Source organism: Electrona antarctica (genome assembly GCF_951216825.1).
Source record: "Electrona antarctica genome assembly, chromosome: 10".
NCBI lineage: Eukaryota > Metazoa > Chordata > Actinopteri > Myctophiformes > Myctophidae > Electrona > Electrona antarctica.
The window spans coordinates 25,101,575-25,126,747 of NC_136791.1; the positions used below are offsets into that span (position 1 = coordinate 25,101,575).

General features: G+C 45.1%; 1 protein-coding gene across 2 annotated transcripts in view; it reads left to right on the forward strand.

The window, feature by feature from the left end:
- LOC306930539 (apoptosis-stimulating of p53 protein 2-like) overlaps positions 1–25,173 on the forward strand; it is a 64,512-nt gene that overhangs the window by 29,089 nt on the left and 10,250 nt on the right. Inside the window, exons 6-16 of one of the 2 annotated variants that reach the window (XM_079511559.1) lie at positions 1,240–1,341; positions 6,117–6,291; positions 7,377–7,558; positions 8,208–8,372; positions 9,931–9,969; positions 14,768–14,815; positions 15,977–16,175; positions 20,633–20,782; positions 21,120–21,241; positions 21,490–21,925; positions 24,078–24,471. In XM_079511559.1, the coding sequence (XP_079367685.1) occupies positions 1,240–1,341; positions 6,117–6,291; positions 7,377–7,558; positions 8,208–8,372; positions 9,931–9,969; positions 14,768–14,815; positions 15,977–16,175; positions 20,633–20,782; positions 21,120–21,241; positions 21,490–21,925; positions 24,078–24,471 (2,012 nt within the window). The remainder of the gene's footprint in view (positions 1–1,239; positions 1,342–6,116; positions 6,292–7,376; positions 7,559–8,207; positions 8,373–9,930; positions 9,970–14,767; positions 14,816–15,976; positions 16,176–20,632; positions 20,783–21,119; positions 21,242–21,489; positions 21,926–24,077; positions 24,472–25,173) is intronic. The other variant, XM_079511560.1, reaches the window with a different exon arrangement.

Sequence of the window (25,173 nt, forward strand, 5' to 3'; positions counted from 1 at the left end):
CACACATGTATACTCACCTTTACTCCTCCTGACACAAGGATGGAGAACGGGCTGAGTCTACTCTACACTACAACACACATGTATACTCACCTTTACTCCTCCTGACACAAGGATGGAGAACGGGCTGAGTCTACTCTACACTACAACACACATGTATACTCACCTTTACTCCTCCTGACACAAGGATGGAGAACGGGCTGAGTCTACTCTACACTACAACACACATGTATACTCACCTTTACTCCTCCTGACACAAGGTTGGAGAACGGGCTGAGTCTACTCTACACTACAACACACATGTATACTCACCTTTACTCCTCCTGACACAAGGATGGAGAACGGGCTGAGTCTACTATACAACACGCATTTATAGTTATACTCACCTTTACTCCTCCTGACACAAGGATGGAAAACGGAGAAAGCATAACAACGCTAAACACCAAAAAGGTTTCCCGCCCAAAATGGATTAACTGCAGGCAGTCTTTGCTTTGTGAACACGTGACATGACATAGAGGTACCACAAGAACAGCACGAGAGGTACTCTCATAGGAGGCAGCCAACCAATTATATCGAGCCCCGAGAGGTATTTTCCGGAAGTCAAGTCTTCCGGGTCCTTCAAAACGCTATTTTTGAATAGCCGATGCAAAAATAAAACAAACAACAACAAAAATCACACAGCTTTCCCGGTTTTAATGGGTTCATGTTAACATTTGTTATGGCATGCCTCTGAAAGATACTAGCTGTGTGTGTGTGTGTGTGTGTGTGTGTGTGTGTGTGTGTGTGTGTGTGTGTGTGTGTGTGTGTGTGTGTGTGTGTGTGTGTGTGTGTGTGTGTGTGTGTGTGTGTGTGTGTGTGTGTGTGTGTGTGTGTGTGCTGAACATGGTTCAAACGTTCATCAAGAGTAAGTTATGTGGACAGATACAAAAGGCATAGGCAGGATCATGTTAATGTATGTGGTGTTACATTATAAAGAAATACATCATAATTACTATTGGTACATCATTATACACTCCTAGGTGTTACATTATTAATATACATTACTATTAGTATTAGTACAACATTATACTCTCCTAGGAGAGTGTTCTTTTCAGACCCGGTTCCTGAAATCATTAGGTTTTTCTTTTATGTTCAGTAAATCTTAGGGAATGTGGGATGAAATGGATAACATCATAATACATCAGAACCTCAAGTCCAATGTTTGATGAACTTTGCATTGTGCGCTCTTGTCTCTCTGTCCAGGTGGGGTCTCCCAGGATGGACATGACCCTGGCTGAGCTACAGGAGATGGCCTCCAGACAGCAGCAACAGATTGACGCACAGCAACAACTACTGGCTTCCAAGGTACAATTTTACAAATTTAGGCATTTAGCAGACTGCTCTTCTCCATGAGCAAGGTAATCTGCACACATCAAATGCAGAGAGACAGACAGTGTAGCGCCTATGATGTAAACTATAGGATCGCAGGATGTGAAACTAAGAACCTAGCAAACAATCTGGAGAAACGGGTGGACACGACAAAGACAGGACGGCTGAAAGAGACAGATGAAAGTGTAAAAGCCTGAAAGAGACAGATGAAAGTGTAAAAGCCTGAAAGAGACAGATGAAAGTGTAAAAGCCAGCGAGGAGAGAAAGCAGAGAGACGAGGAGATTAAAGGAGATGGGGTGGAGAGAGGAACACAACAATCACAACAAAGTGGTTCAGATCCGGGTGGGGGGTGAGGGGGGGGGGGGGGGGGGTACCAAACACTCTGGCAGATTGGACGTGGTGGAGTGTCAGTCGCCATTCAGGATTTAGAATATCATTTTGTGTCGAGTGTAAACCCCTTCCCGAATCACACTCGTGTGAAGTGAGGGGAGCCCACTGTATCGGCCACACAACGTCTCACGTCGTCATTTGGTGCCCCCTAAGGCCTCATTCACACCTAAAAGACACCGGTCTTGTCCGTGTCTTGTCTCGTTCAATCTCTGGGGGGGTGTTTTTCTTTTTTTATTTACCTCACAAATTTCTGTTGTGTTCCTGCTTAGCTGCTGTGGCATCTTAAATAGCGCTGTCACTCTGCTGAGCAGGACATGTAGTAGTTGGATTTATTATAATATCTATATAAGCAGGACATACATACAGTAGACTATTATAATATCCAGGTTTGAGTGTCTGTATTAACTGAATAACATTTGTCTCAGACAGCTGTCTGTCTGTCTGTCTGTGTCTGTTTATATGGACTGACAGAAAAAGTTGCTCGTTGCTCGAGCGATTCACATGCGCGCACTTGTGCGTGGCCTGGCTGGTGGTGTAATGACTCCCGCTCTTATTTTGGGTGTGTCCAGTCCGGCCCCACCGAGTCCTGACCCACAGGTTTAGAACCAAGTGTCATGTCAGTGAACTGGCTTTGCTGTGTGTGTGACATCACCTGGACAGAGCCGAGCAGCACAAAGGCTGCATTGTGCTCATCCAGGAAGCGCTGCTTAGCTTGTTTTTATACCGCGCCGCTGGGCTTGAACTGTCACTGGAAGATTTAGAGGCACTGTAAGTCAGCGGTTCCCAAAGTGGGGCCAGGGAGGGACCCCTAGGGGGTCCTTGAGGGAGTACCAGGCGGTCCCCAGATGAATGAGTTAGGAACCCCAGATGAACCCTTATTGGTCTGTAACTCGGAGAGTGTACAGATGGAACCAAATTCCATTTGGTTCCATGTGTAGACTCTCAGAGTTAAATTAATTAACATTGATTTTACATCAGGGCCCCAGAGATAGAAATGCCATTAAATGGGAGTCCGTCCGTAGCCTAATGCATGTCAAACTGGGGCTCCATGAAACGAAAGTGGTTGAGATTCACTGCTAGAGCTGTAAAAAAATCTTCTCTTATGGGGGTCCATGGTGTGAATTTTCTAATGGGGGTCCGCAGGATAATAAGTGTCAAATTGGGGGTCCTTGACATGAAAAAGTCTGGGAACCACTGCTGTAAGTGATAGACTTGATTGAACTATACTAGCATGTATTGTCTCCACCAGGCCGAAGGCATGGGGAGAGAGTATGTTTTGCACTCCGTCCGTCCGTCCGTGTGTGTGTGTGTGTTCATCCGTGTGTCTGTCTGTCTGTCCGTCCGTCCGTCCGTCTGTGGACAGCTAATCTCCGGCACCGTTGGCTTGATCGCAGTCACCGTGTACTTACTTGTACATCATGTCTAAGGCCTGTACTTACTTGTACATCATGTCCAGGGCGTGTACTTACTTGTACATCATGTCCAGGGCGTGTACTTACTTGTACATCAAGCTGCCTCACGCTATGGAAACAGGAGATAGGCTCCTGAACCATGAGCCAGCTTGGAGCCAACTGTTGGTTCCCAACGTCACTTACTTGAGATAAGATAAGACCCATGTATGTTTATGTTTATTCAGCTTTCAGCATGATCTCATTGTTTTTGAAAAAAATAAAAATATATAAAATAAAATAAAAGATATATGGTGGCGGTCTGGGACTTTTGGCGCCCCCTGGTGGCGGTGAATGAGTTAAAGCCAAGACCTTTATTGATCCCGTGATGGAAATCCAGTCACCAGAAGGCAGCACAGCGGTTGAGATACAGTTATACAGTGGCAAGAGAGAGGCTGTAGAGATGCACATCACACACAAAAGACACACCCTCAATAATGAATACATATACAGTCAACAAAGCTTGCATTATGCAGGACAAAAAGAAACGAGGACACACACACACACACACCATGCCGGAAACTTAACCCATTTTGGGCGGGAACCCCATTTAGTGTTTTAACTTAAAAGTATAACATAATGCTTAAAACTTTTAAGCATTATGTTATACTTTAGCTATTGAAAAATAGCAGATCTACAAGCTCATAGCGCGGCACCGAGTGCCACGCTACGAGCTTGTAGGTCTGCTATTTTTGAAAAGTCATGAAAATGTGGTGCAAATCTTTGAATATATAATCTTTCAGAGCGACATTTTTTAACTCAAATATTTGCTTCTGGGGGGTACCTGGAACAACATATTTTGAGATGGGGGTCGGCGGCCAATTACATATCATTTTTGGGGGTCCTTGACATGCCTGAGAAACATAGGGTTTTTCTGAAAACTGTCAGGATTTAGAAGGCATTTGTAGAATCGTCCTCAGGTCTAAATGGATTAAGGGCTGTCCATACTCCTCGGAGAGGGAGGCGATACAATCACAAATTGACGTCATTCGGATGGATGCTCTCAGAACGTTGTCCTTGGAACCCGCGCACCTCCAGATGTCCAGACTCTCTCAGAACGTTGTCCTTGGAACCCGCGCACCTCCAGATGTCCAGACTCTCTCAGAACGTTGTCCTTGGAACCCGCGCACCTCCAGATGTCCAGACTCTCTCAGAACGTTGTCCTTGGAACCCGCGCACCTCCAGATGTCCAGACTCTCTCAGAACGTTGTCCTTGGAACCCGCGCACCTCCAGATGTCCAGACTCTCTCAGAACGTTGTCCTTGGAACCCACGCACCTCCAGATGTCCAGACTCTCTCAGAACGTTGTCCTTGGAACCCGCGCACCTCCAGATGTCCAGACTCTCTCAGAACGTTGTCCTTGGAACCCGCGCACCTCCAGATGTCCAGACTCTCTCAGAACGTTGTCCTTGGAACCCGCGCACCTCCAGATGTCCAGACTCTCTCAGAACGTTGTCCTTGGAACCCGCGCACCTCCAGATGTCCAGACTCTCCAAACTATAGTTTCGAAAAGCCTGTTTTTTTGGACATCGGAAGGAGCATGTTTTGGCCTTTAACCACTTAAGGTTAAATCATACAAACCCTATATGGTTGACTGGAGTCCCTCAGGGCTCTATGGTGGTGTATTTGCTGTTATTGTGGGGGAAACTTCACTGAAAATAGCCGATCGACAAGCTCATTGTTGTGAACGACAATTTTACAATTTACAATTTAGGCATTGAGCAGACTTAGAGAGTGACTTACAGTAAGCAAGAACAACACATGTTAATATATCAAAACCCTGTGTGAAGGGAGGCCCTCTCTTATCATCATACATCACATTCCGTGCTAAACCAATCAAATCATCACAAATGTCATTCTGGCTAATCACAATTTGCTACGGCAAGTGCTACGGGCTAGGATGAAGAGGTGAGTTTGCCGACCACGGCGGAAGATTGGGTTTAAGTGGCCTAATGTCCTTAACTGCAATGAGCTGCTGTTACCTCAGAGCTAATAAGGCTGTTGAACGAGCCTAACCAACTTATACGTGTGTGTGTGTGTGTGTGTGTGTGTGTGTGTGTGTGTGTGTGTGTGTGTGTGTGTGTGTGTGTGTGTGAGACGTGTGTGTGTGTGAGACACGTCTATCTCTCTCCCTCTCCTCCTTGCTTTCAGGCAGTGTTGATTTCGTCGACTAAAGCTATGACGAACAACGTTCGTCGACTACCTTTTTTCACTGACAAAAACTAAATGGAAATTAAATTAAAACTAAGCTATGATGACTAAAACTAAATATATTGGCAATTTTGGCAATTTCGTCAACAAATAAAAACTAGACTAAAATGTTAGGAAGGGACTAGTGGACAAGAGATGCAGTATAAGTAAAAGACAAGTCATTTTACGCTTGGTTGCATGCTGAAAATAGCATACAATAGCATAGCATACAAGCTCACATCGCGTTGTGAGATCGGCTTGTAGATCGGCTATTTTCAGCAAGAGAAAAATTAGGCATTACGACGGCATCAAGGCCCGCAAAAATACATTTTAGTCGACTTAAGGCTCATTCATAGTCTGGATTTTCGGTGGTGGGGTGACCACCGGACTACAACATGACGTCACGAGCCGCGGTAAAGAGCAAACCACCGCCACCGCCCCAGCCCTTCTCTCTGTTTTTACTCACCACTGCTCAACGTTATTTCAGCTCCGGTGGTCACCTCACCACCGGAGCGGTGGTCACCTCACCACCGAAAATCCAGACCATGAATGAGCCTTAAGTCAACTGTAGATTTAGTCGACTAAAATCTTATGACATTTAGTCGACTAAGACTAGACTAACACAAAACACATTCCAGGTGAACGAAAACTGTTCAAGAGACTTATGACTAAAAATCACAAACAATGTGCCCTGTCAACAACAACAACTTCTTTGCTTTCAGGAGCAGCGTCTGCGCTACCTGAAGCAACAGGAGCAGCGGCAGCAGCAACAGCAGGCAGAGCAGGAGAAGCTGCTGCGCCTCCGTGAGAACGTGGACAACCAGGAGAGCAGGCTGAAGAAGGTCCGGGCCCTCAAGGGCCAGGTGGAGCAGAAACGCCTCAGCAACGGCAAGCTGGGTGAGTGGCGTGCCCGACCGCCCCGGGGGCCCTGATGCCCCGTCATCCAGTTTTCGTCGACTAAAACTATTATGACGAAAAATGTTCGTCGACTACATTTTTTTCACTGACGAAAACTAAATGTAAACTAAGCGTTGATAAAATCAGCCATTAAGACGGCATCAAGGTCCTCCAAAATACATTTTAGTCGACTAAATCAACTGTAGATTTAGTCGACAAAAATCTTACGATATTTAGTCGACTAAAACATTGCAGGTGACTAAAATGTGACTAAAACTAAATTAAAACGTTTCAAGAGACTATGACTAAAACTAAAATAGAAATGTGCTGCCAAAAACAACACTGCCGTGCCCATTTGGGCTTTGATGACTGACGACATCAGTCTTTTATTTGGCTAGTTGGATATTGAAACGTTTAAATCAAAATTACATTTTTATTTTGCCTTTTTTAGGAATTTTCAAACAGAAATGTGCACAGGGCCAGTCAGGGCATAATACATATAATTTATGCCCCACCTCTATAATCCACAACGTGGCGCCATGCAGTGCCAAAGAAGTCCACGCTATATGAGCTTATACAAAACGCGTCAGTTCCGCCTGCCCCGGATGTGATAGCCGTCCATATTGGAGCCAGATTGTCATTACAGGGGATGCATCGCCGCCGATTGCTTTCACTTTTTTAGCGTGATTAAAGTTTAGACTTTTATAAGTCTCAAAGATGGCAGTTTGTCTCATTTTGAAGAGAATAAGGACTAGTAAGCGTGCGCGTCGGATCCGTGTGGAGGCCGTCTAATATGCGAGTAAAAACAATGTTTTTTTTTAATTAACAGATTAAATTTGATTAAAGAAAGACGTAATTTCACGTTCTGGCACAGGCAGGGGGAGGAGAAATTAACGTAATTCCGTGTCCCTGGCCTTTATTGGGTTGATAAACACAGAAATCCCTCCTGCAGTGGAGGAGATCAAGCAGAGGAACAGTTTCTTTAATTGTCTCTTCTTTCATCCGCTTTCACTCCTCTCTGCTCCTCTCCCCGTCCGTCTCCCTGGCTGTTCTCCTCCTCCTCTCCTCCTCTCTTGTCCCTCCAGTGGAGGAGATAGAGCAGATGAACAGCCTGTTCCAGCAGAAGCAGAGGGAGCTGGTGGTGGCCGTGTCCAAGGTGGAGGAGCTCAGCAGGCAGCTGGATATGCTGAAGAACGGCAAGATGGACGCCTTCCATGACAACCAGAGCTCTGTGGCCGAGCTGGACCGCCTCTACAAGGAGCTGCAGGTGTGTGCTCGTGTGTGTGTGTGTGTGTGTGTGTGTGGGGCTGTGCACGCGCCTCGTCATATATATGTGCATTGGTCACATTTATTTATGTCTGTGGTTCTCACACGTGTAATTCGTATTTATGTGTGTACTGTACCGTACGTGCTAGCCTGTCATGGCCACTCATATCACTGAGTAGATATTGGTCTGGAACTTCGGCGTGGAAGATTTCTTTCCAAAGGGGCGGTTACAAACAGATTTCAACGTCACAGCAACAAACAAAAAAGTCTCACTTTGAATTGTGGGCTCTGATTGGTCACCCACAACTCTGGGGGTGAGCGAAATGTAATTCAAACGGAGGAGTGCCAGACCAATCTCCCCCGAGTTTTTTTCCCCGTTTTTTTTTACCTGTGGCAGATTCATCTGGTTTCCAGACTAATCTATGCATGTGCCTAAATGTAAGTCTACATCTAACACACAGCAATAAACTGTGTGTTAACATTTCATTTTAACACTTGAACCTCTCTCTCTCTCTCTCTCTCTCTCTCTCTCTCTCTCTCTCTCTCTCTCTCTCTCTCTCTCTCTCTCTCTCTCTCTCTCTCTCTCTCTCTCTCTCTCTCTCTCTCTCTCTCTGTCTTGTGTGTCCCGTCCCCGCTCCTGTCCCGTCCAGCTGAGGAACAAGCTGAACCAGGACCAGAGCTCCAAGCTGCAGCATCAGAGGGACAGCCTGAACAAGCGCAACCTGGAGGTGGCGGCCATGGACAAGCGCGTGAGCGAGCTGCGGGAGCGCCTGTGGAAGAAGAAGGCGGCGCTGCAGCAGAAGGAGAACCTGCCGGTGAGTCTGGCGCTTCCTGCTTCGCACGTTAAAGACGTGCCGTGATTTTTCTTTTCCACCCTAAAACATGAACATCAGGTATTATTATTATATAAGGAGGAAGATTATTATTATAATTTTAAGTGTACAGTATTTGTTAAAATGTCGTTTTTTATGTGGACATGTGATCCACCTGAACTGAAGCCACACCCACTGCTGTTTGTATGGTAAAAGGGATGATATTGTGATGTCACTATATCACTTTTTTTTTCATTGGCACGTTTGACTATCAAGGTTTCAGCCTCCGGGAAGAGACTCTAAATACAAAGGGAAGACATCATTGCACATAACATAACAACCACCTCATAAACATGGAAAACTGGAAACAATACAAAAATCACGGCACTCCATCTTTAAAACACACTCACTGCTAGGGACTGTCACCATCGTGGCGGCGTTTGAACCACTTCAAAAACCCAGTCTGGAAGTCCCTCGGGGGCTTTATACTAGCACCTGTTTTTTTTCCACTGAAAATAGGGGCAGGTATAATTCATACAAATGAATGGACACAATTCTGTTGATTATTCAACTGTGATCATCTCAAATAATTGAGATCAGGCAATTATGTAATAATTGTGGCAGCCCTACACACACACACACACACACACACACCTGGCATGGCTCCAACGATAAGGAGTAAATTCATGGCCTCTGAGTTTATATTGATGAATTAGTTGATGGCAATAGTTTCACTCAGAGCTCCCCCTAGTGTTCAGATAGAGCAGGGCTAGGCAACCTTAGGCATGGGTGCCAACATTGGCACACGGGAGAGTGATCATGGCACACTGGCATCATGTGAGGGAGGATATTTCTTTTAAAATGAATTCGCAACAAAGTCTAATGCACACCTAATATGCTCTGAGACGGGTGGGGACGGCAGGGCTCAATGTAATCAGAATATGCACACAAAGTGCATAAAGACCCGCACACCGTCTGCAATACGAACTTTATTTAGGCAATGTTTCGGTCAAAGACCTTCTTCAGGCATCTCGAAGAAGAAGAAGAAGGTCTTTGACCGAAAAGTTGCCTAAATAGAGTTCGTATTGCCAGTGCAGACGGTGTGCGGGTCTTTGTGCACTTTGTGCATTTTTCTGATTTTAAAATTAATTCAAAAGACGTTTAGTCGGTTAAATAAAGTCCCATCAGGTCTAAAGATTAAACCCTGCACACAATTCTATTCATTCAAACCTGATAACTCTGACTGCAGGGGAGGGAGTCTGGGAGATGTTGCTCTGAATCTAGTGATCATTACATCCTGATGTGAAACAAAATATTTCTAAACAATGTGTGCCTAGTACAGATCTCTGAGAGACTCTAGTTAAACAAATGGTTTTTAGTGGTTAAAAGCTAGTGGTTATTTTCACTGTGGACTCTCGGGCTGGTGATGATACAAGTACATGAGATCTCTTCTGCCTCATTCAGATACAGTAGATCACATGCCCCAAAAAAAAGGTTGTCCCACCATCAGCCCTGGAGTTAAAAAAAAGACTGTGTTTTTATGTGTTTTTACCTCCGGAAGCCACAGATTCCCAGGCAGTCCCAATCGGCACGCATAAAAGTAAGGTTTCTACTCGACCTCTCAACACACTCTGCTATCTTCTCTGTACCGAAGGAGCCTTAACCCATTTAGACGTCGAAATTTTAAAAAATGTCTTCTAAATTCTGACAGTTTTCTCTGAAATACCTCATGTTTCTATATCAGTGGTGCTCCATATTTCATGTCAAGGACCCCAAAGATTATATGTAATTGGCCGCCGCCCCCCCATCTGAAAATATGTTGTTCCAGGGACTCCCCCCAGAAGCAAAGATTTGATTTAAAAACTTTCGCTCTGAAAGAATATATATTCAAAGATTTGAGGGACATTTTCACGATTTAAAAAAAAATAGCAGACCTACAAGCTCATAGCGCGGCACCGAGTGCCGCGCTATGAGCTTGTAGATCTGCTATTTTTCAATAGCTAAAGTATAACGTAATGCTTTAAAACACAAAAGGGTTTCCCGCCCAGAATGGGTTTTAAGCCTCCATTCATACTTTAGCCAATCAGCGGTGTCGCGCAGACCGTATGAGAATAGCAGACCGTACAAGCTTAGTGAGCTTCGTAGTTCCAGTGTTGATTTTGACAGCAAAATTGTATTTAGTTTTAGCTTTGGAATTATTATCTGACATGTTTTACCGTTTAGTCTAGTTTTCGTCGACTAAATATCATGACGCCCGATTTTACACACTCTGAGAATAGCCGATCTACAAGCTCACAACGTGCCACGCTGCAGTGCGTTGTGAGCTTGTAGACCGGCTATTTTATTTTCATGCATGCAACCAAACGTAAAAATGACATGTCTTTTAGTTCTACTGGATCTCTTCTCCAATAGTCCCTCCCTGACATTTTAGTCTAGTTTTTAATCTGTTGAAGAAGTTCGTCTTCGTGAATCAATATATTTAGTCTCAGTTTTAGTCATCACAGCTTAGTTTTTATTTCGTTTTTTATTTCGTTTTCATCAGTGAAAAAAGGTAGTCGACAAACATTCGTCGTCATTGTATTAGTCGTCGCTCGGTGGACCAAATCAACACTGGTACCGTTTCGGTATGCTATTCTCGGACGCGACATCATCGCGGAGCGGAGCATGAAACAGGCCTTAACGACCTTCTCGACAGGAAGAGAGATACACGTCTCGTCCTCCTGGGCCCTTCTTTGATCTCTATCTCTGTTTGTGTGAAAAGAAGAAAAATAAAGAAAGGCTGGCAGGGATTTGATCACATCTCAGACACTGATAATGATGCCATCTTGGAGTGTTATTACACTAACTCCCCTTTTTCCACTCTGCCATTTTCCCCTCAGTTCCCATTGGTTTAAAACAGCTCTGTGGAGGTTGAGGGGTTAATGAAAACAGGCAGACGTGAGAAGACAGCCAGGAATGTCCTGGGAGATGTTAATCTCTCTCTCTCTCTCTCTCTCTCTCTCTCTCTTTCCACCGTGGTTGAACCGGTTCCGTTCTTTTTTTCCCCGCCTAATATTGAACCAATGAATTGGTTCGGATGTTGTTTTTCGGAACCGGACCCCGAAAATGACTTGTTCTCTGAAGTGGGAACCAAAGTGGGCGTGTCCCTATTCTAGGTTGAACCCTGAGGGAGAGGGTGATATATGATGTAAACCACCAACCAAAAAAGAAAAAAAGGGAGAACGGAACCGGTTCTAGATCTAGAACCAAAAAAGGGGCCTAAGAGTGCGTCTCTCGACAGGGCAATGGAAACTGCAGATGACATAAAAGCTGTGAACCATATAATAATTAACTCCAATTCGCTCAAGAGCATTACATACTTGCAATAACTCATTCTATCATCATTTGTTATCATCAACAACAATACAACAAACACTAATTGGACGTTGTATTTAGTCCTGCTTACGTTTAGATTCCTGAGCTGACTGCCCTGACGTCTCCTGTTCCTTTGCCCCTCTCCTCCCTTCCCGAGTTGTTTTCAACTCCAGAGTCACCATGGGAACCGTTAAATCTGAGTAAACAAACTCCCCTTTAGAAATGCTTTATTAGAGAGGAGAAATTAACATACTCGATGTCGCTTCAGTGTTCAGTCAGAGAGTGATGCATTCACTGGTGTAGTGAAAACATGGGTGACAGCGAGGATGGCAGGCAACACAAATAAAACGTACTCACCTCGCCTAGCTGATGTGGATGATTTTCTATCCTGTTCTTCTTAAATAACAACACAGGATTTCTACGTGTCCTGAAAAAGAAAGAAAACAGCAACACTCTATTCTTTTTTTCCCCTAATCAACTTGAACCTGGCTGTTACACAGAATGATGGTGTTTTGGTGTCGACGATTGGAGATCTCTGCCTACCTATCGTCTGAGGGAACTTGATGTGGGGGCTAGAACAGCGGAGACAATCGGCGCTAAGATTACCTAGACTAGTGGTTCCTAGCCTAGCTCACAACACGTCGCTTCGCGCCGCGTTGTGAGCTTGTAAATCAGCTATTTTCACTGCATTTTTAACATTTTGTTTTACTAATTTATGGATTTTCTTAGTTTTTCGTTGGTTTCTTCATGAAACTACTAGAAATAATTGGAACATTTGTGCTTTTTTTAAACTGTTTTGAAACAAAAATATAAATAAAATAAAAAATGTAGGGAAAAAAATTGAGGGACACATAAAAATGTGTCCGCGACCCACAAATGGGACCCACTGTTTTTGGAAACAGTGACCTAGACCTACTACTGCTTTGAAACCCAACCCTGACCCCCTGAAGGACCACTCTTATGGTCTTTGCGTTGGTTCCGCGATGCCGTTTAGTTTTTAAAATTTCCAAACGGCTGTCAACCCAGCTCGATCCCCTACGTTGAATGTAGACATGCATCTATGGGCAGAGATCGCTGATCACCTGGCTAGGCGAGACTAGTGTTTCGGTGACCTATGCTAACTATGCTAAGTTTCTTTTTCTCAATCAAATTAACCAAATTCAACCACTTAACTGTAATGTGTATATACTGTACTGTTGCAGAGTGTAAATATTGAAATACTGTTTTATACACATGGCTGCTTCGGAGAAAATACAAAGATACATGGAGATACATACAGTAGGAGCAGTAGTCATGCTTTAAGCATGCTGCTCAATGCATTTACATTGCAAATACAGCCTGCCCTGCTCAGCGTAGAGATGCTCTGGAAGTTGGTGCCTCAATAGTGGGTCTCATAATGCCACCTTGAGGCCTTTCAGTTGAAGCAACCTGCAGCGCTGAGGTCGGAGTAGCAGACATTTAATTATAATAATATCTGGACTGTACAGAAGACCACCTCGTTTGTGTGTGTGTGTGTGTGTGTTAGCCAATTAGCCAATTGATCACACCTGATCACCCCCCAATGGGCACTGTTCTACTTTTTTAATGAATATATTCAGATGTTCAGTGCCAAAAACACAATTAAATCGTTAATCGCAATTATTAGTCAACTTAAATTACACAAAATTTAAAATTGAGTGTGTGTGTGTGCGTGTGTGCGTGCGTGTGTGTGGCGCGCACCAGTGTCGGGTGACGAAGGTCTGAATAGGCCCCCATGAGGTGGTGGTTTGCCCACCACTCTGCCTAGAATCATAATGAGTTGGTCTTTTTCACTTCACGGCCACACAAAGCCAGGCTCCCTCCATCCCATCCAGGCTCTGCCCCGTGCCACACACACACACACACACACACACACCCACACCCACCCACCCACCCAGGCTTTTAGGTTTGACATCACCCGACAAGCATGTCACTGCTGTCCGGCAGAAACCTCGTAACTCCAAAACCCTTCGTTTGGCCATGGAAGAGCAGAACCCGTGTTCCGGTGCATTCAATGTAGTTATAATTTAGCTACGAGGCCCTCGTTAATAGTTTTCAGTGGTTTCATACAGGTGTTGCAAAATTATGAATTAGTTCTACGTCAACCGGCCTGTCCAGACCAATTTAAACACCTGCGTTGGTCCCCGACATGGCAGGTGTAAGACTACATTTGAAATTCGTGAATAAAAACCCCACAAGCACGTTCGCTTTCCCCTTAAACCCAAAATTCAAAACATTATGAGCTTGTTAGGTCCGCTATTTTGTTTGCCGGCTGTCACTTTGACGAAGTAGGACGTTACTTTACGACAGTGGTTTTCAACCCTTTTCACGTCAAGGTCCATTATTTATTCGGCATTTGAGCCACGGACCACCATTTGATGAGATTTAGCCTCTCAGACCCAAGACTTACATTTTGTCCACGATTCCATGCTATATTGATGTTGGCACCATAGGAGAGGTAACACACGATCAATATAACAATTCATCTGCATTCTCTAATTGTGTACACTTCTTCTAAATTAAGTAATGCAGGTGTTTAACATCTTGAGAGCATAAATTATTTGGTTTCATTGTATGCTCTCAAGAGTTCTATATCTATAAGGGTCCATTTTGTTACCACCAACTCTCCCATAATTTAGCTGGGGACCACCTGGAATACCCTCAAGGACCACTGGTGGTCCCCGGACCACTGGTTTAATGAAACCCACTGCTTTACAGAAACGAACATGAAGAAAAAAACAAACAACATGGAGATAGGAGGTTTCTGGCGGACACCGACGAGGTGTCCCCACACTGAGAGAACAGGCTCTCAGTCCCACAGAGTGCATCCACACATTCACACCGTTGGTTAGGCCAGCGATCGCATCAAAGGGACACACCGTTTAAGATGCTGTTATAAGGGCTGTGTATAGTGATCAGCGAAGGGACTGCCTGACATTTATCTATCTTTTGAAACTGTTACTGTTGCATTCTTGTGTTGTTATTTTTTATTTTATGTTATTATTTTTTTGTTTACTTTCTCAAAGAATGGCTATCCTGGTAAAGAGCGGGCTTCAAAAGACACTCATCTCCAGGTAACTAAAACTAGCTGAACGAGCTGAACCTTTTCTACCCCCCTCCACCACCACGCACGCACACACACACACACACACACACACCTTTCGTTTTAATCGCAGAATGACTTGACACAATCTGTTTTGTTGATTTTCTTTTTCCTTTACTTCGGCACCGTAACTCTTGGCAGGGACTAGGCGTTCATCTCTGATTTAAAGAGACCCTCTACTTGCTTTTGTGCAACACCGTTGTAAGACGAAGGATAAATCAGGCTTTTAGAGAAGTCTTCACTGGAGGGATGAGGGTCTGAATATGGTCTTAACATTAGAGGGATGGGGGTTTGAATTTAGCAGCTCGGTATGGGTGACACTGTTATGTCTTAACATTACAAAGTACATGTCAGTCAGGTTATAATGTGTGCATACAGTACGCTGTCACTGTCAGGTAGAAAGCTTGCATGTCCAAAACGGTTATTTTCAGGAAATGCAGAGAAAAAAACTTGCGTCTATTCAAAAATGCAGCAGAAACCGCAGGAATTTTGTTAAAAAATGGGGGCGAGCCCAGCAGGAAAAGTGATATAGGAGTGGGAGTGAACCTTGTATTTCGCTAACCAATAACGGTGCAGAGGGGCGTCGCTCCAAATTTGTGTTCTCCGCTGCGTTCTACTGGAGAGGGGAGGAGGGGAGTGGGGGAGGTTGGTGAACCATTAAGAAGTTGGCGTCGGATTCCAGTGCTAGTTTGCCCCGCCCCTTTGTGCCCAGAAAAGCACAGGGCTAATTCGAAAATAGACGATCTACAAGCTTGTAGATCTGCTATTGTCTGTACTTTTGTGCGACACTCGATGATATGGTGATATGATAAAGTAGGGCATTAATTTACGAAGAAAAGTGAAAATATGGATTTATTTCTGCCTGACAACGACAATGGATATAGAACTTTCAGTCTTTCACAGTACTATTCTGTTCACTCACTGTTGGAGAAGCAGTGAACCTAACATCTTCACTGACACTGTCTTTTTAGACTCAAATGAACAGCTAGACAGTCAGTCACAATGACAACGTTGTTGTGTTGTTTTGCTGCTGCACTCACCTCTAACAAATTCTCTCTCCCTCCCCCTCTGTCTTCTCTGTGTCTCTCTCACTCCCTCCGTCCCCTGTCTCTCTCTCCGTGTGTGTGACCAGGCTCCCTCTGACGGTCCCGCGGTGCAGCAGTCGGGTCCGTCCCGCGTGGCGGCCGTCGGTCCGTACATCCAGTCGTCCACCATGCCCCGCGGCGGCCCAGCAGGCCCAGTGAGACATAACGAGCTGCTGGTCAAACCCGGTGCCTACCCCGACGGCACCAACACGCTGCCCCCTGCACCCCCCGCGCACCACACGCAAGGTTAGTTAGTTACTTAGTTTCATTTATTGTCCACGTGTGGAAAAAACACTTTTCATGGCAAAAATGCAGGACAACAGTGGCAAATACATTAACCCATTTAGGCCGACCCCCATCTGAAAATATGTTGTTCCAGGGACCCTCCAGAAGCAAAGATTTGAGTTAAAAACTGAAACTCTGAAAGAATATATATTCAAAGATTTGAGGCACATTTTCACGATTTTTCAAGAATAGCAGACCTACAAGAGCCTGTAGATCTGCTATTTTTCAATAGCTTAAGTATAACATAATGCTATAAACACCAAAAGTGGTTCCCGCCCAAAATGGGTTAAAAACAAACCTAGTGAGACATGGTATCATTTTAGTGCCTTAATGGCATTAGGAATGAATTTTTAAAGATGCTACAGTTGGCTTTTGGTACTTTGTACCGTCTACCAGAGGGAAGTAGTTCAAACTCCCTGCAGAGTGGATGAGAGGGGTCATTTGTACTCTCTCAGAGTTACAGCTAACACATTCAGACCGTAGTAAGACGTGTACAAACGTCATATCTAATCCAACCGCTGGATCCAGTGGACGTGTACACACGTCATAGCGCTTTTTGTATTGATATCAAACAAAAAATAAAAATTCAGATTTTTTTTTTTGGGGGTGGGGGGGAGTTGGCCTTTCCTTCTGCACCATACTCCTGGCTGTTGCCGCATGTGTGCTGCCGTTCGCCTTCCTTGTTTATGGCTCAGAAAGAATGCCTCGTATCTCCTAATCTAGGGAGCTCTCTATGGTTTTGACCAAAAGAGCATACTTCATTTCTGAATTCAAGAAGCCTCTCGTTTAGAATGTTAATGCTTCTAGAGAGACGTTAGCGTAATCATCGCGAGGTTAGCAAGCTATGCCTCCCGGTTTTTGGGGGGAACGGAAGGCGGGGCTTTTCAGAGTATAATATCTCCTGGCACTGCAGCGCCAGAAGATTGCCAGAAGATTAAGAGGCTATTGATAAGGAACCAGGAATCGTTAGAATCCTAAAGGATTCCCAATCCTACACATTATTATAACACCATGTGACCTCTGCCTCGCTCCTCCTCCTGAAAGAAAAGACGAGCGTCGGGTCACAACAACACGCGTCGTTTTCCCACATCCGGTTTACGTTTCAGGTTCCCGGTGGAACCTCCAAAATAAGGGTTTTCACTGAAAACATGCTGGCGGTTAAGGAAGAATTAATCAATGAATAATACCTGGCAGTGAGAGCATGAAGTATAACATGAAATGTCCTGCTGCCCCCCCCCCACCCGCCCCTCCTCCCCTCAGCTGAACCCAAGGAATGTGACACATCTTCTGCTTGTGATGTCAGCCTGAGCTCTGAAGGTCTGGTCCATCTCCTGGATGTGATGCCTATAGAAACCTCTGGTTCTCAACCCGGGTCTGTAACTCTTGAGAAGTGTGAAAATAGAACCACCAAATGGACCTGTAGTAGGTTCCATTTGGTTCCATTTCACACAGTTCAATTAACACTTTGAGGATCATTTCCTTGTGGATTTGAATCCCAGAGATAAGAAATGGTATCAGATGGGGGGGGGGGGGGGGGTCCGTACTTGATCCGTGAAACTAAAACGTTTGAGAATCCCTAAACTACCCTGGAACCCCAATATGCACTATAGAATCCTCAGTGTAAATTTAATTCTGAGAGAGAAGGAATAATGGTAAAGGGTTACATTAGGCCCCCTGGCGGTTGAGAACCAGTGGCCTAAATGTGTCCACACACGCATGCACACACACGCACACACACACACACACACACACACACACACACATATCAGCTTATGGGTGTTTTTTCTCACCTGTAACTGTTTTGCTTATTTTTTCTTGCCGTGTTTGGACTTGCAGTGAGGCTGCTAGCTGTGCTGTTAAACCTGAGAGGAGGAGGAGGGGTGTGTGTGTGTGTGTGTGCGTGGTCACCATTCTGTTGGTCTCACCATGGCAGGAGAAATGGTGTGATGAACACATTTCACCACTAGATGGGGGTAGAGTGCAGGTCAACATGTAGGTCTTGTAGCTGGTGAATCGCGTCTGCAAAAAAACCCGGAACCGCTTTTGCCGGCGCTGCGAGTTGCAGCCGCTCGCAAGCTTCATTTCCATCCACCAGCTGTTTAAAAACCCGGAAGAGACGCGCAAGGTGCATCTTCTTGAAGCGACTGTCTGGGGAGTAGCTAGCTTCAGTGTGTGTGTGGATACATACAGGTCTCATTTAGCCAGAAGCTTCCACACACACGCACACACACACACACACACTCTCACACACACACACACACACTGCACGCTCTCCTTAGCTGCCCCCCTGGGCCAGCAGAGAGCTTGATATTAAAGATGAATGAGCTGAACTCCAGAACAAAAAACACAGAACAACAGCATAATGGATTCCCCTCCCCCCTCCTCTCGTCCTCATCAGACCATCCTGGGGGGTTTTTTTGCAATTGGAGGAAAAAAATAAGCCAATAATAAAAGTACTCGCATGTTTTATTTAAGTAAAAACTACGAATACTGCAATGTTACAGAAATTATTTTGTTACAAGTAGAAGCGCAAAAAGTTATTGGCATCAAAATGTACCTATAAAGTACCAAAAGTAAAAGTAGTCATTGTTCCAGAAAGTTTAAAATGTTGGACAGGAGACGGGACAACACAAGACAGAGAGAGAGGCGGCCAAGTTGTACTGTGGTATTGCTACTTTAGTACTTTTACTTTTGAGTATAACAAACAAAGCAGAGTACCTCCTCTTCTCCCAGTTTTTTTTCTTTTCCCTGAGATGTTGCATGCATTCTGTTCCGCATGGTGAGGTGATGTTGTGGTGGGGGGGGGGGGGGGGGGGGAGCAGCACGGAGGCTGGAGTGCGTTGGAGGGTTTGAAGCCCCAGATAGCTCTCAGCCTGGCCGTTGAGCAGCAGACAGACAGACAGAACCCTGGGAGGACAGACAGACAGACATACTGGCCCCTGGGAGAGTGCTGGGGTGCTGATGGAGAGAGCAAAAGGGGGAGATCGGAATATCTAAGGTGGTCTTCTCTCTCTCTCTCTTTCTCCGCGTGTGCATCTTCTCCAGAAGCCATGTTCTTACTAACGCCTGTGAAAGAGCTGCGGGCAAAGAGAAAAGGTACACACTGTGTGTGTGTGTGTGTGTGTGTGTGTGTGTGTGTGTGTGCGTGTGCGTGTGCGTGCGTGCGTGCACGCGTGTGTTTTTACCCTGCGTTGCGATTCTCTGTGGCGGTTGTGGTGGTCTTCTTAGCGTCTGTCCGGTACTGAGAGCTTGTCAAACTTTAACCCCAGTATCCATATTTTATTTTGTGGCCTAAAATGTGAGCGTGTGTACAAAAACAATGTTTTAGCGAAGACATTTGGTGTAGGCTGGAAAAAAGCGGTCCAGAGTACAGAGCCAACTGACTGTCCAGTTCACTACGTCTGGAGGGGTTGACTGGCAGCGACCAGAAAGAGCCGACGTCTCTCTAGTGGCTGCTGTCATTGTACAGTAAGCTAATGGGGATCTAATAAATAAACCAAATCAAGTCTCACAGCAACATACTCTATCCGTCCTGTCTCTGTTTGCCGTGTTTTTGTCCTTTTGTTGCCGTGTTGGCTCAGTTCTCCTCAGATCCTCCCTATTCTCTCCGCTGTTCTGAACAGGGTCATAATGACCCTGTTCTGAACGGGTCATAATGACCCTGTTCTGAATCTGAACGGGTCATAATTGAACTGAACCGACTTGCCGATTTTTTCTTCCATCCATCTATCCATCTTCAACCGCTTATCCGTAGTCGGGTCGCGGGGGCAACAGCTCCACCAGAGAGCTCCAGACATTCCTCTCCAGAGCAACATTAGTGACCACCCGTCGGAGAAAACTCATTTCGGCCGCTTGTATTCGCGACCTTATTCTTTCGGTCATGACCCACACTTCATGATCATAGGTGAGAGTAGGAAAGAAGATTGCTCTGTAGACAGAGCTTTGCCGTTTTTTTTTCTTCTTTAAAAAAAAAAAATAATGCTCACCCTAAGCACCTCAAGAGAATGCTTTGTTGGTGTCAATCCTCAGGCATTGCACAGTACTGGTGGTGATGATCCGTTGTTTCACCATCTTAGTTGTGATGCTAGTCTAATGTCTCTGGTTGAGAAGAGCCTCCCCATTGCTGAGGCATTGAAGGCTTAGGAGAGCCTCCCTATTGCTGAGGCATTGAAGGCTTAGGAGACTATTAGCTGGGTTGTTGGACAATCAACCAAAATGTGGATGATCAGCAGAGAGAGAGAGAGAGACATTATGGCCTCCTCTTGTTGCTATTTTCTTTTCATAGTGACAAATAAACTGGTTGAAACTGGTTTCCATCTGTGTGTGTGTTTTTATTCTTCTCTCATTTCGCTTTGCTTCCATTACACGTTAACATCCTCCCTGTCTGACTGTCTCCTCTGGTGTGTTTCTCCATGCAGGCCTCCAGTCGTCCAAGCTGGCCGAGTGGGGCTCCTCCTCCTCCTCCTCTGGCCCCTCCCCCGGTGAGTCCGGTGCCAACAACCATGGAGGCTCAGCGTCCACACTGCCACGGATGACCTCTCGCTCCAGCCCCAGCGCCGCTGAGCAAGGTAACTCACTCACTGGCAGCAAATTTCTATTTTAGTTTTAGTCACCTGGAATGCTTTAGTGTTTAGTCTAGTTTTAGTCAACTAAATATCATAAGATTTTTGTCGACTAAATCTACAGTTGATTTAGTCGACTAAAATGTATTTTAGTCGAGCTGTCGCTCCCAGTCCGCTCTCTAGTATTATATATAATACTAGAATATATAACAGTGGCGTAGCATCATGGTGATAGCAGGCCCCGGTGCAAATACTTTGTTTAGCCCCTACTTTTTATGCGATACTGTATGTAGTATGAAGAAGTAGTGTATTAATTTATGTGTGTGCGTGTGCGTGCGTCTAGATGAGACGGAATTAAAGAGGGACAGAAAGGTGCGTCCGTTCTCCATGTTCGAGCCCACTGAAGTGCCCGCCACCTCCCTGCGCAAGAACCAGAGCAGTGATGACCTGGTCCGGGACGCCCAGGTGAGAGAGAGATACCACTACCTTAACCCATAAAAACATCTGTGTCAGATTATACTTTTGGCTATTAAATAGCAGATCTAAAGCTCATATGAGTTTACCCAGATACCTAGAGGTACCCAGGGAAACCTAGAGGCCCCAATTTGACCAGGAGGAAAACTCGGACTGTACCCCACTTTAGATCTGCTACTTTTAAAATCTGCCGTCTGCCACCAATAAGACCCTTAACCATCTCTCTCCTGTGGTTGCAGTCTGCTGCCAACAACAAGGCCCCCGTCATCAAGGTGCCCCCGCCCGTCCCCAGCAAACCCAAGGGCCCCGCCGGCGGGCCCTACGGGAAGCCGGCCCTCAACACGGGGGGAACCTTCCCCAAAGCCGCCAAGCCCCAGCAGCAGAGCCAGCAGCAACAACAGCAGCAGCAGTACCCCCAGAGTCGCAGCCCGGTGCCCCCGTCCCAGAGCCAGACGCTGCCCCTGCCCTCCAAGCAGCAGGACGCCATGGCCCCCCCCGCGGCCGCGGTGCGGCCCTTCACCCCGGAGCTGCCCTCGTCCAAACCGCAGACCCTGGCGGCCAGCTCTATCTACTCCATGTACACGCAGCAGGGTGGTCCGGGGAAGACGTACCACCAGCCTGTCATTCAGGGGGCTATCAACCGCTCCCAGAGTCGAGGCAACGGATTTGTCAGTGGTAAGAATCAGTGTTGATTTCGTTGACTAAAAATAAGACGAAAAATGTTCGTCGACTACCTTTTTTCACTGAGGAAAACTAAATGGAAACTAAATGAAAACTAAGCTATGATGACTAAAACTAAGACTAAATATACTACTGACAATTTTGTCAGCAAATAAAAACTAGACTAAAATGTTAGGAAGGGACTAGTGGACAAGAGATCCAGTATAAGTCATTCTACAATTAGTTGCATGCTGAAAATAGACGATCTACAAGCTGTGGGCTTGTAGATCGGCTATGTTCAGAAAGTGAAAAAATTACGACGGCATCAAGGCCTGCCAAAATACAATTTGTTCGACTAAATCAACTGTAGATTTAGTCAACTAAAATCTTATGATGCTTAGTCGACTAAAACTAGACTAACACTAAGACATTCCAGGTGACTAAAACTAAATGAAAACTATTCAAGAGACTATGACTAAAACTAAAATCAAAGTTTGCTGCCAGAAACAACACTGGTAAGAATATTATGCAAGGGATACAATGTATGACACGGCAGTAGTTGTTGGAAAAAGAATGACCGACAGGATGTTTAAACGAAGAATGTTTAATCATCCTGAAGGGCATTATCCCACTTATTACACGGCTACTTTATTAATAAATTAATACATTTTACCCAAAAGTATCAACAAGGTATTTCCTTGCTTACGGACGGACGGTAATGAAAGTATTGTATTGTATATGAGTGGCCGTCTGCACGGCTGCAGCACAGTCTGTCACCTCGGAAAACAAGGAAGTTGAGTTGAACAAAGAATACATTTTCGGTTACTGCCTTGTCATTTTCTCGCTTCAAATGTTTTCAAAAACATTCTTGAGAGCAATGTTTAGCTGTAAATGACATGGTGTGTTTGTTTACATGGCTGTCATGTTTGGGTACAGCATAAAATCCAAGCAGCGCAGCAGGTGCTCTTGAGTCTTTGATTAGACAGCTGAGCGGAGCGGTCATTATCAAGACATAGCCGCGTAATAATTTACTTTAAACACTTGAACCCTAGCATCTCTATTCTACGGGGGAACATTAGCCAAAGATAGAGGTTTAGTGTAGAGGAGAGAAACTGCATACCAAGTACAGAGCCAACGGTCAAGTTTACTAAGTATGGAGTGTTTAAGTGGTTAAATGTCAAACATGTCTATGAAGCTATCTCTGAAATCTATTTTTTTTTTTTTTAAGTTTAACCTGCAACACAATTTTACCCAATCTGTAGTGTGGGGGGGGGGGGGGGGGGGGGGGGGGGGGGGTCTTGAGCTAAAAGGTTTTCTGTATATGGCACCCTTTAAAAGTGTCACCCTGTCAACAGTCTCTCTCCATAACGGAGAGGAGTGCTCATCTGGTGCGTTAGCACTCCATTTGAGTCCATTTAACTGGAGGACACAGTTCATGTCCCTTTTCCATTGATCAGAGAGCTTTTCTGGATGCCATTCTCGTTGGGAGTGGCAGTTCCTGGTTCCTCCTGGCACTTCCAACTCAAAGTCCTGGCGCTAGTTCTCTCTGACAGTACGGCCCTTTGTCCATCAAAATTAGCAGTAGGTGCCTTTCCATCAAGAATTTTCGAAAATAGGAAGCGAATAAGAAAAGCGTATTTTTCTTGTTTCCATCCACTGATAAAATGTGCTTCTTGGGAGATATTAAATAAGCAGTAGATGGTGCTATTTTGCCATTCAAGTGAGACCCACAGAGAGGCGCATATTATCTGATATTTATTTTACCGTTGAAATTATGTCTGAAATCTGATAGCATCTGCATCACACTCTATAGGATAATATTACACGATTATTTTATCATGTCACGCGCACACACACACACACACACACACACACACAGTTCTCTGATTTGTTCTTCACCACGGTGCATTTGACGTTCTTTTAGGCTATTCAAAATATTATACACAGACTGCCTGCGGTTGGTCTGCATGAAGTCGGCTGTCCAGAGGGCCACTGGGCCAGGCTGTCTGTTCAATAAATAGGCGTGTGTTTTTGACTTGACAGGGGCTGGTATAGTTTCGTTAAAAAAAAGAGTCACACTATATATATATATATACACACACACAGTATATATACACAGTATATATATGACATGCTGTTTGGGTATCTGTGTGTTTGTGTGTATTAGTGTATGGTAAACCGGTGATCTCCAGCGGTCTGCAGCACCCAGACAACCCCTACACGGAGCGCCGCTCCCCCCCGGCCTCAGACGAGGTGGACCACTACCCACCAATGGCCCACCAATCCGAGACCCCGGCCCCCCAGCAGCAGCCGGAGACGGAGCGCAACCCGCGGCCGCTCAGCCCCACCAAGCTCCTCCCGTTCATCTCCAACCCGTACCGCCACCACCAGAGCGACGGCGACCTGGAGGCCCTGAGGAAGAAGCTGTACAACGCCCCGAGGCCCCTGAAGAAGCGCAGCTCCATCACGGAGCCCGAGGGCCCCGCCGGCCCCAACATCCAGAAGCTGCTCTACCAGAAGACCACGCTGGCCGCCATGGAGACGATGGTCGCTTCGCCCAGGTAGGGTTTTTTTTTTGTTACTTTTTGTTTTCAATTGGGACCCCCCCCCCTGCTTTCACGAGTTTTCCCAAAAAAATGGCAGATCATCAAGCTTGTAGCGCCGCACTCGGTGCCTAAGTATAAAAGTATATTATTATTATTATTTTCTTCTTTTTTAATTTTGACTTTTGTTTTGAAATTCAGTTTATTTTTTTAAGACTACTTTAGTTTAGTGTTTATTAGTTTTTGTGTGAGTTTTCTTTTATTTGTTGTAATATTTATTGTAGATCGGCAATTTTGACAACAGGGCTCAAACAGCTAAACATATTGGAAGATAAGATTGAATCCATTCTGCGCGGGAACCCCTTTTGGTGTTTTAAGCATTGTTATACTTTAGCTATTGAAAAATAGCAGATCTACAAGCTACGAGCTTGTAGATCTGCTATTTTTGAAAAATCTTATTTTTTTTTTAATATATATTATTTACGTTTTTAACTCAAATCTTTGCTTCTGGGGGGGTCCCTGGAACAACATATTTTCAGATGGGGGTAGGCGGCCAATTACATATATTTTTGGGGGTTCTTGACAAATGTTTGAGAGCGACTGACATAGAAACATGAGGAGAAAACTGTCAGGATTTAGAAGGCGTTTGTAGAATCGTCCTCAGGTCGAAATGGGTTAATATCCACTTTGTCAGCAACACTAAGTTTAAACTATTACAAA